Source organism: Petromyzon marinus, chromosome 21, assembly GCF_048934315.1.
Source record: "Petromyzon marinus isolate PM22_M1 ecotype Great Lakes invasive population chromosome 21, UKy_Petmar_22M1.pri1.0, whole genome shotgun sequence".
Taxonomy (NCBI): domain Eukaryota; kingdom Metazoa; phylum Chordata; class Hyperoartia; order Petromyzontiformes; family Petromyzontidae; genus Petromyzon; species Petromyzon marinus.
Window position 1 is genome coordinate 11,136,978 of NC_133687.1, and position 25,224 is coordinate 11,162,201.

At 50.0% G+C, this 25,224-nt stretch overlaps 1 protein-coding gene across 8 annotated transcripts in view; it reads right to left on the reverse strand.

Moving 5' to 3' along the window:
* The window catches only part of SYT7 (synaptotagmin 7), a 226,772-nt gene that overhangs the window by 11,640 nt on the left and 189,908 nt on the right, over positions 1-25,224 (reverse strand). For 3 of the 8 annotated variants that reach the window (XM_076068559.1, XM_076068562.1, XM_076068565.1), the window contains 5 exons: positions 17,678-17,863; positions 8,407-8,736; positions 4,268-4,372; positions 1,500-1,632; positions 478-736 (listed from right to left, as the gene is read on the reverse strand). In XM_076068559.1, the coding sequence (XP_075924674.1) occupies positions 478-736; positions 1,500-1,632; positions 4,268-4,372; positions 8,407-8,736; positions 17,678-17,863 (1,013 nt within the window). The remainder of the gene's footprint in view (positions 1-477; positions 737-1,499; positions 1,633-4,267; positions 4,373-8,406; positions 8,737-17,677; positions 17,864-25,224) is intronic. The other 5 variants (XM_076068560.1, XM_076068563.1, XM_076068564.1 and 2 more) reach the window with 4 other exon arrangements.

Consider the following 25,224-nt stretch of genomic DNA (forward strand, 5'->3'; position numbering starts at 1 on the left):
ATAAATGAGGCATCAAGTTCGTCCTCCTGCGCGTGTCTCCCTCTCCGGGTCGTCGTGTCATTGCACACATCCCACTGGCCGCACGGCCTCCTGGGAGGGCATAATTTCAGCGGCATGGGACCGGTTTCGACATGCGGCGTCTCATCAGCCGAGTCAAGCTCGCTGGAAACAACACTGGTGAACCGCCAGGTGTGCTGTAGGCAGGGACTGGTTTCGACATGCAGTGTCTCACCCCGCAACCTCCGATCAACAACGGTTGGCTACATACGGTGCGAAATGCGGCAGCGGAGTCGGGCTCGATTGAACTAATGCTGGCGAACCGTCGGATGTTCGACAAGGGTCCCAGTTCGACGCAAAACCCCAGAGTGCACCGCGCGACGAACGAGGCCGTCGCGACGCGCGGTGAGGTGGTGAGGGGGGGGGCTGGTTGCGGGGGAGCTGGGTGGGGGGGGGGAGCCAAGGGGGGGCGGCACTCGCCTTCAAAGAGGATGGTCTCGTTCCAGTGCGGGTTGAGGTTCTTGCGTTTCACCTTGGTCTCCACCTTGTTCTTCTTGTCGGGCAGCAGGTAGATCTTGACGAAGGGGTCGCTCGTGCCGCTGAAGTCTTTCGCCGGGAGCTCCACGGCCTTGAGGATCTTCACGGTGAGTGTCATGTCCTGGAAGCTGTAGCCCACGCTGAACTGGATCTTGCCCAGATTCTCCGTCGCGCCCGCGTCCTCGTCCGAGTCGGGCGAGATCTGGGAAAAGGGGAGGGGAGGCGCGCGCCGGTCGCGTTGCCCTCCGCGTCAACGATCTTCGACGGTGGCGATGACGGGGTGACAAGCGGGTGACTGAACAACGGGGGGAAGGGGGGTGGAGACCCAGGAGACGTGCAGCGGAGGGGTAACGTCTGGTTGACGTCGGCCCGACATTGACCTGATGTCGACTTGACATTGATCCGACGTCAGACTGACGTTGGCCCAACGTCGGACCAACGTCGGCCCGACGTTGCATGTTTGCTGTGGAGTCGTTGCCAGCAGCGTAAAGTTCCGCCCTCTCCTCTGGCGGGGTTCCGTGCTCACGTACGCCCGTGGCGACGATGGGCTAAACTTCATGGCTGGCAAAAATAATAATAACAATAATAATTTAATAACAATTACTTACCCAGCGAAGCCACACGGAGAGTCTGAAGACTCATTTGAAGGAGGTTCCTGCTACATCGAGACGTCTAATCAAACTCCCGTCATATTGCACGGTTTGTAGATAACTCGGAGGATACCCGGGCAGAACTGGCGGAGAGAGAACGTACAGACTCCACGCGGAGATGCACCCAAGTCGGGAGCGAGGCCCTCCTTGCCGCGAGGCACGGGTCCCATCACCGTGCCACCCCGATGACTGCAGTCTCCCAGATGATGCCGTAACGACGCCTCGTTGAATAAAGGACCTTTCCACCCCCGTACGGTTCCACGATACCGCTGCACGGGACGGGGGGGGGGGGGTGCGGGTTGTTGCACTGCTCACCATGAGCATGTCGCTCGTGATGGAGTTGACGATTTCCGAGATGGAGGAGCGGGTCTCTGTCCGTCGATCGAACTCGCCTTCCTGCTGAGCTTGAGCGGGCATGGAGCCAGCACCCCTCCCGGGACCACCCAGCCTGGCCACAACAATGCGCGCGCACTCTCATCTAACAACAACAAAACAACAACAAACAAGAGTAGCAACAACAGCAGCAGCAGCAAATCCAGGGTCGTCACCTGTTTGGGTTTTGACCCGGCACGGTCTGGGAATTGGCATCTGCGTTCAGGTGGCAGAAGTAGATTTGTAAACCGAGGTCTGGTAATGTATCAGTATCGCTGCGTTGAACTTCACTGCAGTATAACAACGGCGCAGTTCTGATAATAGACCAAGAGCTGACCGAGAGGTTTGTCTGGGTTGTGGTCCGGAGTGGACAAGGTGGCGACCCTAAGCATCAGCAGCAACAACAACAACAGCACCGACACCAACATCAAAAGCAATAACTAGGATAACTGCAGCACCACCAACCGTTTGCTACGTCTCCGCAGTGTTGACGTTGACACACGGCAACAGGTACTCATTTAAAATGATACCTAATTATCCACTCAGTCCAAGGACTCTTTTGCAAGAGGATCCTGCCCCACGGGCTTTTCAATTTAAGATGTCTTCAGCCGAATTATGTTGAGCGTTTGTTTTACTCGGGCGGAGAAAACCCCCACACGTGCTCGGGGCAACGCTCTCTCCCCGTACAGATGGAAACAGGTGGAGATGAGTCCACTTGCTGTACCGTCTTCTCCTGGCGAGCCAGGGGTACGGATCCTGTGTGCGGTGATCCACCAACCCCTCGCTGCTGCCTCCACAGTGGTGGATTACAGGCAGACACGTGCGGCGTTGTCCACCATCGCAATGTTTATGGCTTAGGCGACCTAAAGGTTGCACAGAATCAGATCCGATTCCGCTTGCCACTGATTTCCATGGCACTGAATTTAACCACAGACGTCAGCAGTGAGCTGCACGAACCCATGCGCCACTGCTGACCGCTATGCGTTAAGGTGCACACGCACAGACGCACACACGCAAAAACTTGCGTACCAATACAAACACATACCAATGCATACACACATGTACATACACAAATAAACAAAAGAACAAACCCAAATACAGTACACACGCAAATATGCACGTACACCGACACACACACACACACGCATGGTACAACAACCAGCGCAAGTCATCACTACCGCCAAAGTGCCCGTGTCAGGCTAGGTGCGCATTGAGGTCACGTGGAGCGTGGGCGAAGCTTCGCTGGCAGGAGGTCACAGGGAGGAAAAACCCAGAAGTTAAAGCTTAACAGACCAACAGGCTGACCGGCGGATGCACCGTCCGAACTGCGCTTTGGCAACACATCACACACACACACCACATCACACACACACACACCACACACATGTACATACATCACACACACACACATCACACACACACACATCACACACACACATCACACACACATTGTTGGTCACATCCTACAGGTTGCTCAGAAAACTCCATCATCCCATCATAGCCTAGCTGTCCGTTATGCTCATGGTCAGATGGCAGGACATGTATACTGGACTCGTCACGATGTATATCGATACAACCAGGGCTTAATTGCAGTCGTTTCTATGCGAATCAAAACTATCTCTGCAGCCAGCACAACCACATCGAGCATGCCTCTCGCTTTGGCCGTGGGGCCTACTTCACCAGTGCTACCGGCGAGCCCGGGGAAACAAACGGTGAGAAATTAAGCCCCGAGAGTACAATGTACAACGTCAATATATATGCACCTTTGCGGAATGGCGTGTGTATAGGTAGGGATGTACACTTGAACAGCGGTTACATGACAACATGTTTCTGTATGCAGCGCAGAGTTTCTGGTGCCATAAGTCAAACCCGACTGTGGCAAAGGCCTTCGGTATCCAACAGTGGATTGCAAACAGCTTACACATTTTTTTAATTATCATCATTGCAGTTGGAAGCCAACGTGTCTCACTGCTCAAATGAGTGGCATGGGGCGGCTATTGCCGTGCCGGCGGTGGAAATTCCACATTCCCATGGCGAGGGCAAGTGTATCCATAGGATGACCGCTGTATAAATCCTACGAAACTGCGTGCAGTTTATCAACCACGGTGGGATGATGGGATGGGTCACTGCTCGTTGAATGTTCAGCTTGGCGTATACTGTATATATATTTATGTTCAGCTCTGGGAGCTGTGAGGTGGCCAGTACAGGGCAGTACGGCATTGGATTCTTAAATGCATCCGTGCACAGCTGGAATTTTTTGGAGAATGATTTGGGTTTTTCTTTTTATTCCACACAAAGCCAAACTTCCAGTTGGCCAAAGCACTCCAAATGTGTAAAGCAGGACCCTCCCGAACGCACGGCACAAGACTTATTGAGACCTTCCTGGCCAAATGCTCAAGCTCATTACCATTTGCGAATTGTTCACAATGGCCAGCGTGCTCAAGTATTGCTCAAACGGCTGCCACGACTGACATTGGGAGAGGGGGCATTGGGTGGATGAGGCCTTCACCCAAAAGTGGATTGACAAAGGGCACCAGCCGTGCCATGCGCTCCACTTAGCCTCGCGCGTGTCGATACAGCATCACATGTCGATGCAAGAGAAGAATAAAGGACAGGCGTGCAAAGGGGATGGGGAGAAAGCCACGGGGAATAATGGCACAGTGGGAGGAGGTGGGGGGGGGAATGAGCAATGACAAACGGACGTATCCTACCTGTTGTCGGATGGATTATTGGGAGATTGAGGGTCAGGAATGTTAGCAAAATCATCCTGCTCGGAAAGTCCCATGACAAGCGAGAGGACCAGGATTCTGCCTTCACTGCACGGTGGCCAGGAAAGGTGGGGAGGTGGGGGAGGGGGGCGAGGGTGGTGAGAGTGTAGGAGGGAAGAGACAGGAAAGGAGAAGGGGAAGAAATGAAATCTGATAACAGGTGCAGTTACGTCAAAGGAGTGGCAACCACACGTGTTCTGGGGGTGGTTGTAGTGGTGGTGGGAGGGGATACATTCTCAGGAGCATTCAATATCTCGATGGTTTGAATGCGTGGGTCGGGTCATGATGGCTGAAGGGGTTGGCGTTGCAGCGGGTCTCCGCGGAGGGCTGTGAGGCTGTCGATCTTTATCGAGGAGGAGTTCATGCAGTTGTACCGAGGGATTGTGAATGGAACGAGACGGGAGCGCGCTGGATCATTTGGCTTTCATGGAACGGAACAAAACGAGCGACTGGACCTTATTGAATCGCACACATTTGTCGGAACACCGGTTCTTTTGTTCACGAGATATTCACCCGTCGTCGCCTTTCCATTCCATGACATTGCAATGAAATGCTCCGAATGCAATTTAGGACGTTCTACGTTTGCAACAAACGAAACGAAAATCTTTTCAACTGCAGAGGCCAATGCATCGGACACACACACACACATTGCACACCCACAAGGTGTAACGTAGCTCTCGCGAACCAAGGGTCACTGGGGAATCAAACCGGACCAAAAGTGTCAGCATCGACTAGGCAGGCCTCCTGTGTCTTTAATGTGCTGGTCCTGGGTGACTTAAAAAAAAATCTAGCCGGGTTCACAATGGCCAACTCGCCATAGTAAGGATGGCATGGCCCATGACACCACGGGCTCACTCAACAACCTAACCCTGTTTTTATTTTATTAACGGATTATACGCAACACAGTGTGTAATTCATGAATTAAACAAGAAATTAATTAACCATAGCACCGACGTTCCTTTGAAAGAAACGTTATCTTGAATAACGTTAAACAAATGTTATGGGTTTTTTTGATCAACTTCTCAAACCATCAGCAGCAGCATCATCACAATGCCCCCCCCCCCCTCGTCTCCTGACCACAGCGTGGCCTAGATTCCTGCCCAACTGAAGTAGGCTTTCCCTGGGCAAGTCACTAGGCCGCAGGTGGGGTATAGCGAGTGGGAGGGATGTAGATGATAAAAAAAACAATAATTGACGATAACCTAAGCAGGGGCGACCCCTCCATAGAGGCAAACGTGGGCGGTCGCCTTAGGGCGCCAATTTAAGTGGAGCGCCAAATTCGAGGGGGGGGGGGATACAAATAACCAGGATGTCATAATTTCTATTCCCGTGCGATGTACGGAGGGAATGTGACTTAGGATTAATTTCTCAGCATTTACGCAAACTTTTTGGTTGGACAGACAGACAACCCGAATAATTGTGCCTCTGTTTAAAAAAAAATACACTTACAAAAAACATTAAACGGAAAGTAAGGGCAAAATGTTTCCCAGTTTTCCAAAAAGCCGAGGGACACCTTTTTCAATACTGGAAGGGTGAGAGTTGTTTGGTGAATATGGTGAATACGATGATTGTTAAATGCTTTAGAAGTGCATTTCACACATGAAGTCAATATTTAACGAAAATTTATGTCGGTATATTATTGGATGAAGGCCTCTAGATGCTGTGTCCGCCATGTGGATTGTTTGACCATACATCACTAAGCTGGTCAGTGCGGATTGGTGACAACCTTTCTATACTATCCCCACCTCCTCCACCCCCAATTAGAAATTTGACAAATCACACTCACAACTAGCCTCGTGGTCATCGCCACCACCAACCACCACCACGTGATGCGATGCAGATTTACGCATCCGTCAATGCCAGGAGCAGCCTTGAGGCTGTCGGTCAAATGCATCTACTCTTTCTTAAGCTGGTGTCAAGGACTCTGAACGTCTCATTCGGATTACACTTGCTTGTCGTCCACAAAGGACCAGATCCGACACTCACTGTGATGGATGCCAGGCGAGAGGAGCCTAACCAGTCTCTAATGAGACCGAGTGCAATGCAATGTCAACGGTGGGGGATTCTTTCCCTTACTGAGGGCGGAAGAGGACTTTCAAATTCCAATAACAGCGTGAAAAACGCCAACAGAGTGCATTGAGGCCTCCTGCTGCGATATATAAGTGACTGAGCGCCCTGGAACGCTGGGTTCGAATCCAAACAGCTGCCTGTCATTCATTGGAATCAGAATATTTATACTCGAGGAATCCGATGAGCTGTAAAGCTTTTTTCCCCACAGATGCCCAGTAGTTATTCAGCGCAAACTGACTTCTCCAGTGCACAGAGATGATGGTCTCCACTCGGTCACCAATGACTGCACCAACAACAAAAAATCCATCACTATCAAACCTAGTTTGCCTTTAGAGGCTGACTCCTTTGCCCAATGACGACCGCTTGTGTTGCGATCGAAATGTCGCTATTTGTTTGATTTGATTTCTAACTACGTGACTTTACCGAAAGAACCAAAGAGTATAAAATCTATTTACGAATAAAATTTGGCTAAATTCTAGTTCTGAGAATGAAAAAAATATAGACGTTGTCGTCATGCGAAGAACGTTGCCCTCGGTAGCAGAGCGAGCAGGGGAAAGTGCTGCCCCTTTACGGCGTACGACCCAGATGAAAACCTGGGAGGTAACTCTGCGGTATCCGCTTCCGCGGGGCCGTTCTCTAAGCGCAAAGGGTCACACTGCTCTGCGAAAGATATGAATGGATTCTTCCGTCTCGTGGAAAGACACCGTTAGCACAATAGAGATGAAATTGGGGGGGGCGGGAGAGGGGGGGGCGCGGAAAAAAAGAGACAAAAATAAAGAAAATAGAAACATAGGGTTTCCTGGTCAAAAATATTCATCTCTCGAACACAATTATTTAGTTAATAGATTTTTAAAATGTATATATAATATTATTTTCATGCTGAGTGTCTGTTGCTGCTGCTGTGTTCTTTACAGAATTTTGAGATCCTTCATGAAAAGCGCTATATAATTGGAATTGTTATAAGTGCTGCTATGATTATCGCAGCGGCAGAATAATCCGATGTGCGCGCCGTTTCGAAGTGGCGGGCCTCGCTAAACGGAGTTGTGGGCCGTGTCTGGGCCCTTGAGCCAGAGGTGGCCTGCCCTTGAAAAATATATTTCTATCTTTAATTACCCAGCACTGTCCTCCACGCGTCTAACTTAGTCGACTTATTATTATAAAGCCGAATAATAATCAGTGAATTTTAAAACGTGGCTACAAATGTTAGTCGCTGGTCCCAGTGAAGTATCAGATTCAATGAAAGCTTTGCAATCTATCGTTTGCTAGTGCCTTTAGTAGAATATTGCTAATTCCAGTACTCATAGCCTCACCACACTGTCTACATCTGCCATTTTGCATTAAAGCACCTTGTAAAAGCATCCAACACATCTGACCATGGTGCCGTACTATCCATTTTAAAAAAATGCATTTATTTCGTCTCCACGTGCGTGTCTCACTTCCATATCTCGTCTATATTTTATCTCAATGGACTCTTCTTAGCTGGTTCAAAATAAAGACAAGCCATTGAATGAGATGCCAAATTAAGTCTGTTATAATAATGTCATGGAATCTGACGACTGACAAAAGTCAAAGTTTCAGTGCAAGTAGCCAGATTCAGATTTTGACAAAACACTGGGTCACCGCCTAACGGTTTTTGGAGGCCTGGGGCAAAATTCCACATGGGAATCCCTCTGAGACACCCTGGGCTTTTTATGAGAATCCCTCTGATTGAAGGTCCTGGCCAAAATTTCCTCAACCCTGCCCCCCCTCCTTTATCTCTGTGGCCGTTACAAAACATCCCCTAACATGGCCATGGCAATAACCTCCAACGTCAGTGATGAGGGCATGGGGGGGGGGCACATCCCCCTTCCCCAACTACAAAAATACAAAAACACCCTAAGACCTAAATTGCACGACAATCATCGGGCGGCCACTCATCACCGACGGCACTGCAAATTCCACAGTCCCATGGCGGAAACAGCTGGCTCGAACCGTCCGGCTTTCACGTGGGCACGGCACACAGCAGGACTTACATGAAGGACCTCACGTCAAGGCCACTGGTTCGTATCTGGCCCAGCACAAAATCCCAAGAGCCGGCCGCGTTAGCCGAGGGCCGGCTGCGCGTGCTCGATGACCGGGCCTGGCCGCGGCCCGGGGCCTGGCCCGCGGCGGCACCGGTGGTGCCGGTGGCGCCGGCGGCACCGGCGGCGGCCCCTCCTCCGCGGGCGCCCGGCGGGGCGGCCGTGTGGCAGCCACCTGGCGGTTTGGCGGCACCCGTGCCATGGGACACGGGTGTGCTGCCCCGGGGAGGCGTGTGCTGGTTCAGGGAGGTGTGCGTGGTGGAGTTGGACTGCAAGGAAGAGCTGTGGGAGGGGGTCAGGACAGGGGGAAAAGAGAGCGCACGAGCAGAGCGAGAGAGAAAGCTGTGGGGACACCGAGAGGCAGGCCCGGCTGGCCCGGGCGGCGGCGCGTTCAGGTCGAGCGTCTGCGCCGTCGTTCGGCCATGCGACGTTTCATGCCGCGTGCCGGGAGCGCTTTGGAGAGCCGCGATGAGCGGCTCGCTCTCGTGGGGGCCAAACGTCGGGCATCGTGATTCATCAGCTCACAACGCGGTCAACCATGGTGGAGCGGCTCAACGCATCTCGGAGTTCCTTCATGAAGTGAACGATGCATCTTGCTGTTCTCCATCGATGATACAGAGTATGGCCTGATGCTGCTGCTGGTGGTGGTGTCGGGGGTTCTTAAAACCGATTGACTCGGCTCTCTCTGACGTCCGTTTCCTCCCTACATTGGCTGGCTTACTACGTCAGATAGTTGAGCTAATCAGCTTGAGGAATCGGAAACGCCACCACCACCACCACCAGCAGCAGCAGCAGCAGCGTGCCACGTTATATATCGGGGGAGAAAAGCAAGTTGCACCGATTAGTTCCTGAAGGAGCTCCGGGGGCAACTCCGCGACAGTGCCGGTGCGCGACGCCCCACGATCCGACTTCAGGAAGTGAATTTTGAGGCTCCTGGGCACGCGGGTGCGAAACGTCGGACATCAGCGTCGTCCGACAAGGCTCGGCAACGGCCCGCGTTGCACAGCGAAAGGCTGTGCGGTAGCGCAAGCGCAAAACCCCTCCCAAGCAACACAGCGGCTGCGCGAGCGACAGGAAGGTGGAGGAGGGTTAAGAAGGGCTGCGAGTGTTAATATCCTCAACGCAGAGAGAGAGAGAGGCAGCAGCATCGCACACCAGCCGAGTTGACTACCGTCCCCGCAGATCACAGGCAAGCCATGCCAACTTAGGTGTTACTGTGCTATTACTAACCTGTAGCCCTTAATCAGAATCCCCAAACCCTAGCCCTAGTCCCAAACACAAACCCATCATCTTAAGATGCTTTGAGGCGTTTAAGTGCCCCATACATGGAATATCCTTTCCTTAAACCTTAACACCTCGACTGCACAGTAACCTCTAACCTCAAACTGTGAACCCCAACGCTACATGGAAACTAAAGAAGCGGCCGCTTCCCATATTTCATCAACTGAAAGGAGGGCCTCTAACAGGGCGAGGACTGTGCTTGGACAAGGCAGCTAAGTGTCACCCAAGTAAAGGGACGTGCGATCGGGTTGAAAAATCTGACCTACAAGATTCTGCGGGGACAGTAGTTGTACCGAGGTCTCGGCTAAACCCCCCACATTTGCAGGGATTTTAAGAGTGTCACCCCGCAGAAGGAAATCAGAGTTGTTATGAAGCAGCGGGAGGCGACGGCGTGCCACACCGACAGCGTTAACATTCAATCACAAAGTTACAATTGGTTTTTGAATATTTGTGGGTGGCCAGGAAGTGGCAGTGTGACAAAGAGGGGAGGGGGGGTGGGTGGTTCGTGGACCGAACCATTCCAGTGCTGTCTCCCTCGTACTGTGTGGTGGGTCTTCCCCGGCCACTCTGCTTACCCTTCCACGTTAAACAAAAAGCACTGCTGGATTTGTTCAAACATCTGTGTAGTGTGACTCTCTTGAAAAAGGACTCAATGAGGCTTCCTCCAATAAAAACAAATACCACGGCTAATGGTACAATTTTTACGAAAAGCAAATACGAGCAGAGTTAAATTCTGTGTCTCCACGGTAAAATAAACTTATTCTACTTAATTCCATCGACCTCTATCGGCTTTGCAGGTCGATATTCTAAGACGCGCGTTTGTTTAAGCGTGCAAACTCCGGACCGGTTTTGACATTCTGGGTCTCGTCAGCAGAGATCAGGCTCGCTAAACAGATGCCGCCTGATGACCGTACGTTACTGGCATGAGTACCTCTCCACACTCAATGTGGGAGACCCCGGTTGGACCCGCCGGATTTTGTCGAAGGTAACGCTGGCGAAACGCCAAGCGATACGATAACAGCTTCAATCAGCGTTTGGTTTGAGCAACGCAAACGCACAGGGCAGCGGCTTCGACGTGGCGATGTGATATCGAGAAATACGCCGGCGTGGAGGGCAGTGGCGTGAAGGAGAAAGCAGCAGTTGCAGCAGGGGGGGGGGGGGCAGGGGGTAGTGAGGAGGTTGTTTGGACTTGAGATTCCTTGACTTGAAATCAGAAAGCGTACTTCATTAAAAAAAAAACAACACGTGCTGCCATGGTTGCAATGGTCGGTAGCGCACAGTGGACTTGCAATCCTGAGGATCGCCTGTTTGATTCGATATCCCGGCACGGCAGTTGAATAAACAACGGGGGGAGGGCGGGCAAGTTTCTCAAATGTACCCCTCCATCAACAGCCGCCTCTGTCCACCCGGAGGTAGGAAAGGGTAACGTCACGGAATGGGCAACACCACCCAGCGGTAGGAAAGCGTAACACCAATGAATGGGCAACACCACCTAGCGGTAGCAATGGGTAACACCGACGAATGGGCAACACCACGTAGCGGTAGGAAAGGGTAACGTCACCGAATGGGCAACACCACCCAGCGGTAGGAAAAGGTAACGCCACCGAATGGGCAACACCACCCAGCGGTAGGAAACGGTAACGCCACCGCAGGTGATGGGCAGGCTGCGTGTGGTTGAGTAAAGTGTGGGTACTTCCTCCTCTTTCAAGACGGTCTGACCAGCGTGGAAGAGTAGGCCAAAATCCCCTGCAGAAGGGATCTATAGAGCTCCCTCTGCGGGGGGGGGGGGGAGGCGCCTTCTGCCAGCAGTGGCCAGAGCGAGCCGATTCCAGGGCTGCACACGGTCTCGAGACGACGCGTTAGCGACCGAGAGAAGTCGTCGGTGACAAATCGATACCCTCTGCTTCAGCCAGATGGGACAACAGATGAGGTGGGAATGGTAGCCCACAGTGGGACAGGCATTCTCGAATCCACGCTGAGCTTATGGATGTGCAAGATGAATGGTGTAAAGAACGATGAAATGTGCGAGGGTGCGGGGGGGTGTTTGCACAGTGACATCCAACAAGAAAAACAAATATGATACAGGGGGTGTTCTGGGGAGAAAGAAAAACTAACTAACTTAATAACCCACGTGAAAAAGGCAAGTTAATGCATGAATCACGTGACGCTTTCCAACTTGGGTCTGCGTGCGTAGTTATTTCATTATCAGGGCGGAAGCCGATGATGGGTCGTGGATCAGGGACAAAATGCGGTGGCCTCTATGCGAATCTCCGCCCTTTTTTTACTCAGGGTTGTGTCTCCTTTCGGGCAACCCGTTTCATTATTTTGCCCAGTTTGCAAAAGGGTTTAATCGCCAATAGTAACAACACTCTACACTAAGGTTTCGTTCATGTAGGATCATTGTTACTTGTAATGACCGCGCCCCCTTTCCCTTTATGGCCAGACGGACAGAATCAATGTTGGAACGCTTTCAACTTTAGTTGGAAAGTGTGAAAAAAAACCTAGGTCACGAACAATGCCATCATTGAAACACTTCAAAATGTACTCACTGCAACCACTTAACCCAACCACTCTAAAGGCTTTTTTTATGGACACAGTGAGCATTTGTGGGTGATCAAGTGTTTACCACCGGGCATGAAGCAAGGTGGGGAGGGGGGGGGGCCGGGACAAAGGCAACTGGGAATTTGAACACTCATGACGACACGTTCTGGACCAGTGGCGGAGCACGGCTGGCAAGGCTGGCATGGGCCCTGGCGCAAGACATGAAATGGGGCCCACCCAACCGTGCCAAACGTCCCCCCCCCCCACCTTGCTTCATAGCGTGGCACCTGGGCCCCTCCGGCCACTGGACCCCGTTACGGTTGCACTGCGTGCACACTCGACAGCTACGCCACTATATTCATATTCTTAGCTCTTTCGGTAAAGTCACGTTGAAGGGAAACAATAAAATATATATAAAACAATACAAATTCTCACGACGTTTCGACCATAACACAAACGGTCGTCATCACGTTCGTGTTATGGTCGGAACGTCGTGAGAATTTTTATTGTTTTATATATATTTTATTATTTTATTGTTTCCCTTCAACGTGACTTTACCGAAAGAGCTAAGAATATGAATTACTGCAGTCACGGAAGCTTTAAATCAAAAGCTACGCCACTGTTTAGGGTGCACCGGAAGCTTGGTTAACAGAGCCGGACGTTCTGACCAAAGCAAGGAGGCCCGTGATCATCATCGGTGTACATACGCTTCCCTCCCCCTCGATGGGCTTGTACCCACTTAAGCGTGGGGACATTGCTGACCGATGGTGATCACGATCTCCTGTCTGCAGTTGAAGCAACTCAATCATTGAATATAATTCTGCTACATCCACAACACGTGGTCACGAGCGCACTGGAATGAATCGACAGCATCCGTATTGTAATAAACGTAAAGGTACCAAATTTCCCGGGAGGCTCAACCAGGACACACGGGGAGCTGGTAGCCCCTCCCTCTGTCATACCCCCCCCCCCCGCTACTTTTACATGGCGACGCCCACTTAACTATTAACTATTCGCATCACAGGCCTCACCCACTTCTCAGGAGGCTCCACCCTTTACCAGCAACATCAGGTGAGCGAGGGGCCAGAATGTTTGAAACTAGGGCAACATCCAAACTTTGTCAATGCTTTAGGATAACGTGACGGACTTTTTGAAACCACTGGGACTTTTTGGTTTGGTAGCTCTACGCACACGTGTGATACATTGTGACGTATTGTGTGTAAAACATCGACATGAATCTATGAATCATTTCAACTCTATCCAGTGCACAACACACACCGTACGATGATCACAATTCGGCGAAGAATACAAAAACATATTATTGGTTCTTTCGGTAAAGTCACGTTGAAGGGAAACAATAAAATAATAAATATATATAAAACAATAAAATTCTCACGACGTTTCGACTGCAACACAAGCAGTCATCATCAGGTGTGAAAACCAACGGCAAGAACATTTGAAAGAAGTGGCGGTTTGTGTTTATTTATTTTTAAACGTTAGCGCCACGGAGAGTGATTTGACAGTTTGTTCAGATGGACGAGTCCGTCTATGTTCGGAAAAAAGGAGGGGGGAGGCGAAAAATTAATGTATGCTGTCTGAAAGCCACCGTAAGCGTGAACAATCAATTAAGACCCGAAATGGTTTATCAAATCCTTCCAATGATTGCTAAGCCAGAATCCATCTTCTCGGTTGAAATTGTCTCTGTGTTTGTATATGTGGATAGCCTCATGAACGAATCTCGTGAGAATTTTGTTTTATATATATTTCATTATTTTATTGTTTCCCTTCAACGTGACTTTACTGAAAGAACCAAGAATATGAATCACTGCAGTCACGAAAGCTTTAAATCAAAATTTAATACAAGAACAGTCAAGGTGTTAGAGGTGCCATGCGATGACCCACGATGACCATTGCTTTCACGGAATGCCAAAAAACTGTGTTCAAGTGGACGGGACAATGACATGGATTCGTGTAAACTTCACACAAATGGAACGACAGTTATTTTTCATTTCACCACACAGACATCCCTGTTGGCCGTTAACGGTAAGGCAATTTTAAGAACTGTTGCCGGCAAGCGTCAATGGCAAGATACGTGGCAACGTTTCCTGCATAAATATGGACAGATCTGATCACTGTTACCGCCGAGTGGGCAACTGGGATGGCAACCTTCAATCAGATTGCAGGCAGAGGCAGTGCCGGATTATAGTAGTAGCAAAAGTAGCAAATGCTACGGGCCCTGCACTTTCAAGGGCCCTGCGCTAAATGCTTTCAAGCTATCAATTCCGGTTCAGTGATTCTGCTCTTGCTCTATTACTATACTGCCTTTAACGTTTATGAACGACTGGGTGTTTAAGGTTAGCGAGTTGTTGTGTTATCTGGCAGTATAGCAAATAAAAAAATGCAATTACTTTACTGTGCAAGTAAAAAAATGTGTGTTTTAATATTTGTGTGTTTTATTTATTTATTACGGGCCCCTTCATAACATATGCTAGAGGCCCTGCACAAGCTTGATCCGGCACTGGGCAGAGGTCACATTTAAAATGACTACCTGAGGTTACGTGCTGTGAAGACCAATCATTGTTCGCCATACATGCGTCTCAACAAAATTTGGACAACTATTGTTGCCCTACGCTACCGTCCTATTGAGTTGCTAGCCAATCATGGTCACTGCGTTGCCGTTGGCGATTGTAGCGACAGTTGCCCTAAAGTTTCCCCAGTGTAACACGGCTATAATACACGCGATTCCTGGCTTCTTTTGGCAACGTTGCGTACAAACGGGGATGAAGAAACACAAACACACACTTTGAACATTTCACACCGATCGCTGCATCGTATCGCAAAATCCGCAACAGTAATACCGCACTATTGTAGAGTGTCCTACGGTAGAGCGTGGTGCTGCACGGTAGTACACTACGATCAATGTTGGCACAGGAGTATTATATTGTTCACTGTACTTCAAAATTGAAGCAACTTTTGGAAATGTTGTGTGCGGTTAAAAATGTCCCAATTCGTTTTAAAGAAGTCTTGCAAACGACGGAAGGAATTTAAGTGGCGTGCGACATGCCCTCGTTTTCACCTTTGCGTCCTGATTCGGTCTGCCCGTGTCACGTGTTGCTCATTTGATCCTTACAAAATGGCCGAGGCAATTAAATATTGTATTCCTGGGATAATGTGCGTCGCGCAAAAAATTGAAAAATGCACGAATTTGCCTACGTTGTACAAACATAAGAGTACACGTAAACACTCTGCAGTATGTGCATCGCTCTACACGTGTGCACACTTAAGGGGGGGGGGGGGGAAGCGCACAGTCGAGCGCTGCATAATGTTTTATAGAGATATGCACAGTCGTGTAATCGCATGCAGATTGCTGTGTGTATTTGCATAGCCCGATGGCATTCCCGAACGGAAAGACCCAACCCAAAGACACAGCTCTTTTCTTGTATCTACACACCTAAGCTCTAGAGCAGGGGTGGGGAATCTTTTTTTTCTGCCAAGGGCCATTTGGATATTTATATAACATCATTCGCGGGCCATACAAAATTGTCAACTTAAAAATTAGCCCCGTTATATTTGGTCAAACATTTAATTAACTCGCCCCTAATGCGATGGGCTGGAACTGCTTCTCTTTGGTGAGGCGTGTGGTGATGATGTTAGCCGGTATTGATGATGTTGCTACTCGCAACTGCTTTTCCAGGTTTGCTCCCTGATTTAGTGAATTTCGAGTCCCGCCTGCGGTTGCCTTGGCAGGGCCAGAGACCAAATTACTTCGCGGGCCTTGTACGGCCCGCGGGCCGGACGTTCCCCACCCCTGCTCTAGAGCTACACACCCAGATAAACATGCAAGGCTGGGCCGAAGTGGGTTGGCACGTGGTTGGAACCACCGATAGACCAATGCTGACCCAACGTTACACGTTTGCTGGGTAGGCTCTGATTAATGAAGCTTAAAACTTGCCAATGACGGTAAGCGCATCCTTGCTCCCACAATCCCGCTCTCCCTGTTTATTTTCGCGTCCCTTCCCATCTCTCCTCCTCCTTCACAACCCTGCACAGTGGCACGTACCTACAAGTTAAAGAGCTGCTCGGCTTTTTTGTTTGGGCTGCGCCTTCCGCATTAAAGCGTTTGGGCAGAAACGTCCCTTCCCCCCCCCCGCCGCACCCTCCGATTAGCACGGTTGGCTACGTACGGTGCGAAAGAAGTTCAATGTACATACATAAGTACATACAAACGTAACGAAGGAGACGCAGCATGCTCCGACACTCCGACCGGACAGTCTGCTGCACCGCACAGCAGGCATAGCGGCCACAGTGCCACTTGGTCAATAGGTTTGACTCTGATGGTCTTAGCCTCGTCACCAGTGACTGCATAAAAAAAACTCCCATCATACTAAATGAGATATTTTTCCACGTAACCTGGCAAAAATTCCCACTGAGAATTTTAAATATCCGCTTTAGCGCCATTCGTGGATGAAGATCGGGCCTTAGGGAGAGTGCTGTGTGGTTAAGAGGTCACTTGAAGATATCTCACCGAACTAGTTCTTTGATATCTCCTTCTGCGGTGCCGTTCTCTATTGTTGAGATCCGAAAAGGACACAGTGGCAGGACGCACTCTCGTTGCATGACGGTCAATCTGACATTTTCATGGGCAAAGCGTCAATTTAGCCAAATGAGGTGCAGAGCTAAAACATTTTTTATCTGATGGGGTGGGTTTTTTTTTTACGTGCGGTCATTTGTGACTTGGCTGAGACCCAACATTCCAAAAAAGTTCGAGAACAATTACCCTAAGCAGAAACTAAAACGCACAGTTACTTGACAAAGATCCCCCGTGTGGCCCACACACACTGTTAGCAAAGTGCTGTTAGCGAGCACCGAGATGGCACACGAGGGGGTGGTGTGGCCACGCCCGGCCGCCTTTGTCTCCCCACAGTGCTGATGCTCACACACCACACCGGGTACTCACTTAAGGCTGAGTCGACCTAGGGGAGGCCCAGGACCTGTTCAGATATTCGCCACTGTTTTTGGTCGTGGGTTCGGGAATCGAACTCGAGTCGCCGGGTTCGCACCGCTCCCCACGGTCACTTGACAGGCATGGACACACCACGCACACCAGGCAAAGCTCCAGCTCCTCTCAGATGTGGGGCAGGGGGGCACCATCACACCGGTTCACGCCACTAAGAAGGAGCGACAGTGAACTTGAGTCGGGCCAACGGGACATTTTGGTGGCTCAGGTCCCAGCCCAGCACCTCGCTAGCGCAGGCAACTTATATACACACACACATGCAGAACGACAGACACGCACATGTGTACCACACATGCATGCACGCACGACGACACAAGCACGCACGCACGCGCACGCGGCTGTGACGACGACGACGACGACACCACCTGTAGGTTGGCCGCTCACTTTGCGAGGCTGAGATTCCCCGAAGCCAAATGTGTTTGCAGGGTCCTCCACGCCAGCCCGGGCCGCGCCGTGCTTCGCCCATCGCTGCACACGCTGCTCGGCATCGACCCGCTTCGGATGGGCTCGCTGACGGGCCGCGGGCCCCGGGCCCCACCGCCTGGCCGGCTGTGCGACACGACTGTGCCACTGAGAGCGCGTCGGTGACACAATGGCGAAGTGCACACACACGACAAACAACGACGACAGACGACGAAGACGACGACAGCGACAACGACGATGAAGGATGGAGGACAGGAGAGAGAGAGAGAGAGGGAGTAGTTCAAAGCAGTGATCATCGAAGGGAATACGGGCGCGAAACATCTGAACAAACAAGATTTTAACCGATCCACACACCAGGGTTGCCACCTCCGTGGTAAAACGGGGGGGGGGGGGAAACTGGATTATATATCACGGGAAGAAGAAGACTGATTTCTAACAATTCTGAAAGGTGAGAAAACTTCACGTGAATTAATTGTCCGGAGTGGTACATTTACGCAACTGACAAAAAACTGGGACTTTTAAACATTTAATGTTTCTGGAAATTTCCCAGCAAAAGCTACCTTCAAGAAAACACGCAGAGGCCGTTCTTGGGAAAAACAGGGCAGAGGTGGCAACCCCTTTAGGTGACGTGGGCCCTGCATTTTATTGGCCACCTAAAATGTCACTTGCAAGCGTACGGTATTTTCATCTTCACCATGGGGCCCCGTTATCTATTACAGTGTGTCCTTGAAATAACGTGAACAGCAGACGAGGAAGTGTCCCACGTACAGAAACAGACAATCCCGATACGACTTTCATACCTGTCAACCCATACAGTTTAACCCATAGTCTTGTACAGGGGAAATAGAGTTTTCAGGTCCATAAACAAATTGTGTTTCTCCCTTGTGATGAGACTTTGTAGGATGAATGTTGAGATTTATAAGGGCACGGGGTGACCAATGAGGTCTGAATTGGTCTGTATTAAGGTAGGCACTGATAAGGGGTTGACAGGTATGGACTCTGCTGTTGCTAACCCGCATCTCCACGCTGCGCAGAAATGTTTCGCGCCAGTGCAGTCCCAGTGAGGTTCAGTATCAATTGTTTTGAGCGCTCAACATTTGAAGATGTATTAAAACGCAAGTAGTATATAATGTTAATTTATAACGTTACACATAGGAAGAACAGCAAAAAACTACACAAACTCTCTCCTGAAGCCCTCTTGCGGCTAACGGACCTCGACAATGGCATCTAACTCCTGAACCATATTGCCATATGCAAGAACAGAACAGGAGGTACAATACTATAAATTGATGACGATATGATCTACATCTTCTAAGAACCGAGTTCTTATGTGGCACAATGGAAATGGGCATCTCTCACCTACCCCCCCCCCCCCGATTATTTATTGAAGTAGCAACATTCGCTTTAGGTTTCAACAACGACGCCGTGTTTGTACCTACACGTGGTCAATATTTATTGATGCCAGTAGGTGGCTGGGTGGGGCTTTCGAGCAGTAAGCCTGGCATGGGCAGCGGCCACGTGGCTGACGGATCCCTGGCGCAGGCCTGCTCACTGTGACGTACACTGTGACGTACACTGTGACGTACACTGTGACGTGTGTACGTCACCGCGGTTTGCAGAAGTCCAAATCACGCGCGTTGTCATCCATCTTGGGGCCCCTCGTCTCTTCGTTTTGAACGTGCAACGCTTGTGACATTGTTTTTGCCAATATTCAGTTAGTTGATTCCTTAATGTTTCACACAATTGCGTTTTAATATACGACACGAATCGCTGAGCACTCAAAAAATAAATGACATTACGAGCTGTAAACGAGTTGAATAAAGTTTTCTTGGCATTAACAGGGGTTTTGTTGAGCAACAGGATATAGTTCTGGCGAGGCGCCCCTCTCCCTGAATTGGACCCGGTATTTCGAGGACACAGTGTACCTGTTCGGCATCCAGCATTGGAGTCATTTGTAAAGATGACGACGATAATCGGCGGTGAAAGCAGGCAGTGTGTAAGAAACAGATAAAGCAGTTGACGTGTAATTGACTCCAATGAATAATTGTGAGCTGATTGCATTAGGGGGAGAGTGACCAAAATGTACCCTTGTAGTGGAATGGGTTTTAAATGAAGACTTATTAGTTTGAGATCGAAGCCGATGGGCGAGCAATTAGATTTTAAAACAAAAGTATCGATCCTTCTCCACATTTTAAACCATTGGCTCCCAAGACTCATCTCGGGGGGGGGGGGGAACCCTTTTTTGCATTACACCGGCGAACGTTTGCGACGTCTTAACGTTGCGCTTAGTGCACCACAGTCGGCGACACGTGATGATGCATCCCAATCCGATTCTTCGAGTCGGACACTTGAGTGAACTGGTAGGCGTAAACGCCAACGTTGGATAAATCTCACCGATAACAACGGTTTTTTTGCTCAAAAGCAGGGATATTGTATTTTCTGCACTCGGCAAACTTAATGACTGCAGAATTAGCAACATGACTACTCCTAGGAACCTACGCACTTCAAAGTGTTTCAGTACTTAAGCATTGTATTAGTGTTGTCTATACTTGTATACAGTGTGGGAAAGAAAGTATTTGATCCCCTGCTGATTTTGTACGTTTGCCCACTGACAAAGAAATTATCAGTCTATAATTTTAATGGTAGGTTTATTTGACCAGTGAGAGACAGAATAACAACAAAAAAATCCAGAAAAACGCATGTCAAAAATGTTATAAATTGATTTGCATTTTAATGAGGGAAATAAGTATTTGACCCCTCTGCAAAACATGACTTAGTACTTGGTGGCAAAACCCTTGTTGGCAATCACAGAGGTCAGACGTTTCTTGTAGTTGGCCACCAGGTTTGCACACATCTCAGGAGGGATTTTGTCCCACTCCTCTTTGCAGATCTTCTCCAAGTCATTAAGGTTTCGAGGCTGACGTTTGGCAACTCGAACCTTTATGTATGTAAACGTGTACACATTTGTCGGTAGATACAAGGGTGTGGAATTGCTTGGGCAGGTTTAATTGTCCGGAATTAATAATTGAGCCTGTTCGGTCAAAACACCGTGAAGAGGGGGGAGGGGGGCTAGCACGCGAGAGTGTGGCTAATAGCTCGATCAATGTCACTTCATTTGAAATCCAATTGCTACAGCAATAATTCGGTGAAATCAAGCGGGCGTACGCTGCAAGCGAGCATCGACTTGCCACTCGCGATGGGCAAACGGCAAAAAATTACCACGACCGGTGCAGCATTGCATGCGTTGGTTGATCTTTCCCGTTTTCTGGAGTCGAAGTTTTGACTTCTGAACCACGGCAAGCCACCGCGGGATTGGGAGCTTCGGCAGCTATTGGCAACGGATCACTGCGTGGCTGCCTCTCCCTGCTTGTCTGCGGTTGCTCGCACCCCCCCCCCCGGGGTCGTGCCCTGGTTTGCAAATTTGTAAACGGCATACCTGCCCGGTGGTCATTGGAATGCAGCATTGAAAGCTTCACTTTCTGCAATTGTAAGCGGATGTTTGGTCGGACGGTGTGTGCGGGTAGCTGGGGAGACTTGCGATTGAACGTTTGCTAGATCAAATCCAATTGTGCTCGGCGGTCGACTCGGCCCATCATCTTTCCGCGTTCGATAAACATTCGTCCCAATTTTCGAGAGGTCAATGGTAGTCATCCTATGAGTGGACCGGCCCCCTGCCAGGGGGGATGCCTAATTTACACCACTGGCTCATGGGACAGTTGACAAACTTCGAGTCCTCAGGAGCTGAGCAGTGAACTCAATGCCCGAATCCAGAAGCGACAAAAACTGGACTCAATCCACTTTTATTTTCCTTGAATGTGGCCGGGTGAACAGAAACTTGTGATTTCGGGTCCATATCCATTGGCCTGGAAATGGCTTTCCGTTGATGTGCGGTGGATCGCTTGAATGTTCAAGAATTCACAGCGGCTCACTACTACTGTGTGGCCTCACGCAGTGAGCGCGAGTCTCGCACAAGAGACCCGATTGACTCGCATCGACTTCTAGCCTCGCAGTCTGCGAGACTCACACAGAGACCCGAGGACTCGCGTGGAGTTCACGGCGGTTCGCTGCGATCGACGACGATGTGGTCGTGGCCGTTGCCGCAGGCCGCGATGCCTCTGGGATTTCCTTCAATACCTCGGTACGCGGCGTGCACGTGAATCATCTGCGCTCCCCCCCCCCCCCCCGGGGATGCGTGCGCGCGAGCGAACGCTGGTAACGCGGCGGCGCGCAAATTGTGTGAAACCCTTCCAGAGGAAAGAGGTGTGAAAGTTTCCCGCTGGTTTCTTCCCTCATTTACGACTGCCAAACACTGCAAGAGCCGGCCGCAGGGAGAATTGGCGGTGGAGTTTCACACCTCGCCGAATCGCCAGTAGACTCGTTATTCTCTCCACGTCATCGAAGGATCATCCGCGGAAGCGGGGGGGGGGGGGGGGGGGGCGTCCGGACCACAGAAGTAGTCCGAGGTCACAGCTAAGCGGCAACACGAGGTTTCTTGCGCCCGGGTGGATTCTTTCCATTTTATACGGTGGGAGGAGGTGGGGGAGAAGGGCCAAAAACATCGTCGAGAGTTTCGAGAGGCGTGCACCGAGGATGAGAGTCGTGCCGCTGACATGGGCGCATACGTTTTTTGTCGAGAGACGTCGTCGCCATCGCGTTGACTGATTGAAGAGAAGCAAAGCGACGCTCGGGCAGGACGCGTCACGGCCGGAAGGCACGACGGCGGCGGCGGCTGCTGGTCGAGGATTCACGACGGGAGTGGCAGCCAAGGGGAAGGAATGTGCCCCCAAAAGGCACGTCTGCCGCGGAAATGGAGCGGTGGAATTCGGGTCGTGCGCAGGTGCCGAGATGGCTCGTCATCGCAGGATGCGGAGAGATAGTAGGCCTTCATCCAGAAGTTGATAGATGAATCAAAGTTGCAGCCGCTGATGATGATGGATGGATGATAAAAGCATGATAAGCAGGTATGAGCCTGGCTCGTGGGTCTGTCACGATTGACGCCCTCCATCCACCTTGTCACGATTCGATGATTTCATCGCGATTCGTGGTCGCGATTTCATTCCAGGGTCTTGCGCAGTTGCCGCTGCGGTGGCTCCTCTGGAGTGGCCGCAGGGTCACCAGTGGCCCCTCTGGAGAGGTCACAGGGCGCTATCCGTGGCCCCTCTGAAGTGGCCGCAGGGTGCTACTCGTGGCCTCTCTCAAGTGGCCACAGGGCGCCACCAGTGGCCCCTCTGGAGTGGCTGCAGGGTGCTACCCGTGGTCCCTCTCAAGTGGCCTCCTGTGAAAAAGAGCTTTACAGCTCATCGGATTCCTCCTGCAGTGCAAATAAATATTATGATTCTGGCCGCATGGACACCTGGAGTGGTCCTCACGGTTTAGAGGATCTGGCACGGCACAGCAGGTACACATGATGTCCGTGGTGTTCCGCAATCTGGCGGATGAAGGTGACCGCAACACGGTTTACTGTCAGAAACCTCGCTCGTCGTTGATTCTTCCTCCGGCCGTGCTGAGTCTACAAGACTGACTGTTTCGTCTCATCCACAGTGTCCACCCGACTCACTCGCCTCACTGCAGATTGCACCTACTTCTCTCTCGGCTTCTTCTCTTGCACCGCACCGCTTTGGAATTCCCTCTTCCCATCGTCATCATCATCAGCATCGTCTCCTTCCCATAGGTCTTGTAACAATATTAAGAATAACCTTGCACAATATAAAAAAGCAATAACTCTGATATAAAAAAGCAATAACTCTGATCTACATTACTACTTTGACAGTACTCTCTGTTACTGGCGGTTTGACGTGGGTTTCTGACCAGCATTCATGTATTTAAAAAAAAAAAATCTAGAATTGTAAAAGCAAGAAGATGTCAAACTGAAAAAGTGGGCCAGTTGCTTGAATCACTTTTGCGTGGTGGACTATTCTGCTTGGATGGTTCTTTAAAGTGAAAAGGAAAAATATCCCTTAAGTAACCAACAGCAGAGTGGAGTGGAGCGGTGGTGCAGAGGTTAGCGCAGTGCTGCGCTAAGAGCCCCGGCGACCAGAGTTGGATTTCCGGTCACGGCATGCGTGACGTGAAAACCGGCCTTGGCCTTTCTGCCTTCACCAGACCGCACTGACCAGCGTGGTGAAGTATGGTCTATAAACTCCCTCGACCCCACTCCCCCACCCCTCTCCTCTCATGACTGACATAGCGTTGGGTGATCTTCATCCATTGGTCGATTGAGATATATTGGAATACATTTTAGTTATAGAATTTTTGAAAAGTTCAGTACAATACTGTATAGGGCTGAGAAACTTGCACATTTGATCATTTCTCCTGCTTTTCAATTTGTACTCGGCTTAAAATGTTTTCCATTGATTTATGTTTAACAGAGTTACGATAAGATTCGTGGTCCATTGAAAAAAAATTGAAAATATTTACCATCCGTTTCCATTACGGAGATGGCATTCGTATTTAGCAAAGTGCTGACGATAGCATCAAATATGTTCCCCATACGAAATAATGGACGGCTCGATGGCCAGAACTCTTAAAAAAGAGAGGCGCTTGTTTGTGAGCTTAATTTTTTATTAACTTTTGCAACGTACGTTACCATCGTAAACGCGACTTGGCCTCCAGTTATCGCGGGCCCTGACACACCAATGGGGCCAAAACTGGTCCTCAACTGCCGTTTTACAATTTCAAATGCTACGGTTCAAACGTGGAGCAAGTTCGTAAAAGAGAGATGAAAATAAAAACGTAGTGCGTTGCTGTGGAGCGTCATGGGCGAGTAAAACGCGGATGATGTTATTTAACCAGCCCTACATCCGCCTCTCTGGATCAAAAGGGACACATTTCATCAGCGCAATTTGAGATTTTCCCCAAACGGCGCTATCTGTCACCCGTTGTGTAAGGGGCCAGTAAACTCACCAATAGCATCTGGCAACCGAGGCAGTGAACTGTTGAACACAATCTAACTGCCGAAGAGCTCCAAACATGTCCAAAGCGGTCCGCACTGTTGCGTTTTGTCGTTTTTTTAAACAAGCGCTGCTGATATGCCGTGCACTCCGCTGCTTTAGATAACGCCGCTAGATAATTCTGTGGAGGCGAAAGTCTGTTTCTTTTATTAAGTGAATTTAGCAGAGCACTCAATCCTGTTTAGCGATTGGATGTGAACACGTGTAATTTGAGGTACAGACCTCTCCGTTATCTGTTGGCTGATCAACATCGAGACGGCAGCGTGGGTTTGGATGTTGATAAGCGCCGCTTTGTCGGGGGCACCACACTGCAACGTGGTTACCCAGAATGCAATGTGTCACCAACATTAGATTAATTTACTTCTAATACGAATCAGTTTTAGGCATAAAAAAAAATTGTTTTTACTCTAAAAACTAGTAATCAGTAAATACTCTGAAACATGCTATCAGGGCCCCATGGTGCAAATGGTCTATAGCTGTGCAGTTTGCATCTATTATTCACTCCCTTTCTCTGGCCTCTCTGTCTGCTACGGAGAAGAGCCGTTGCCGTAAAGGTTA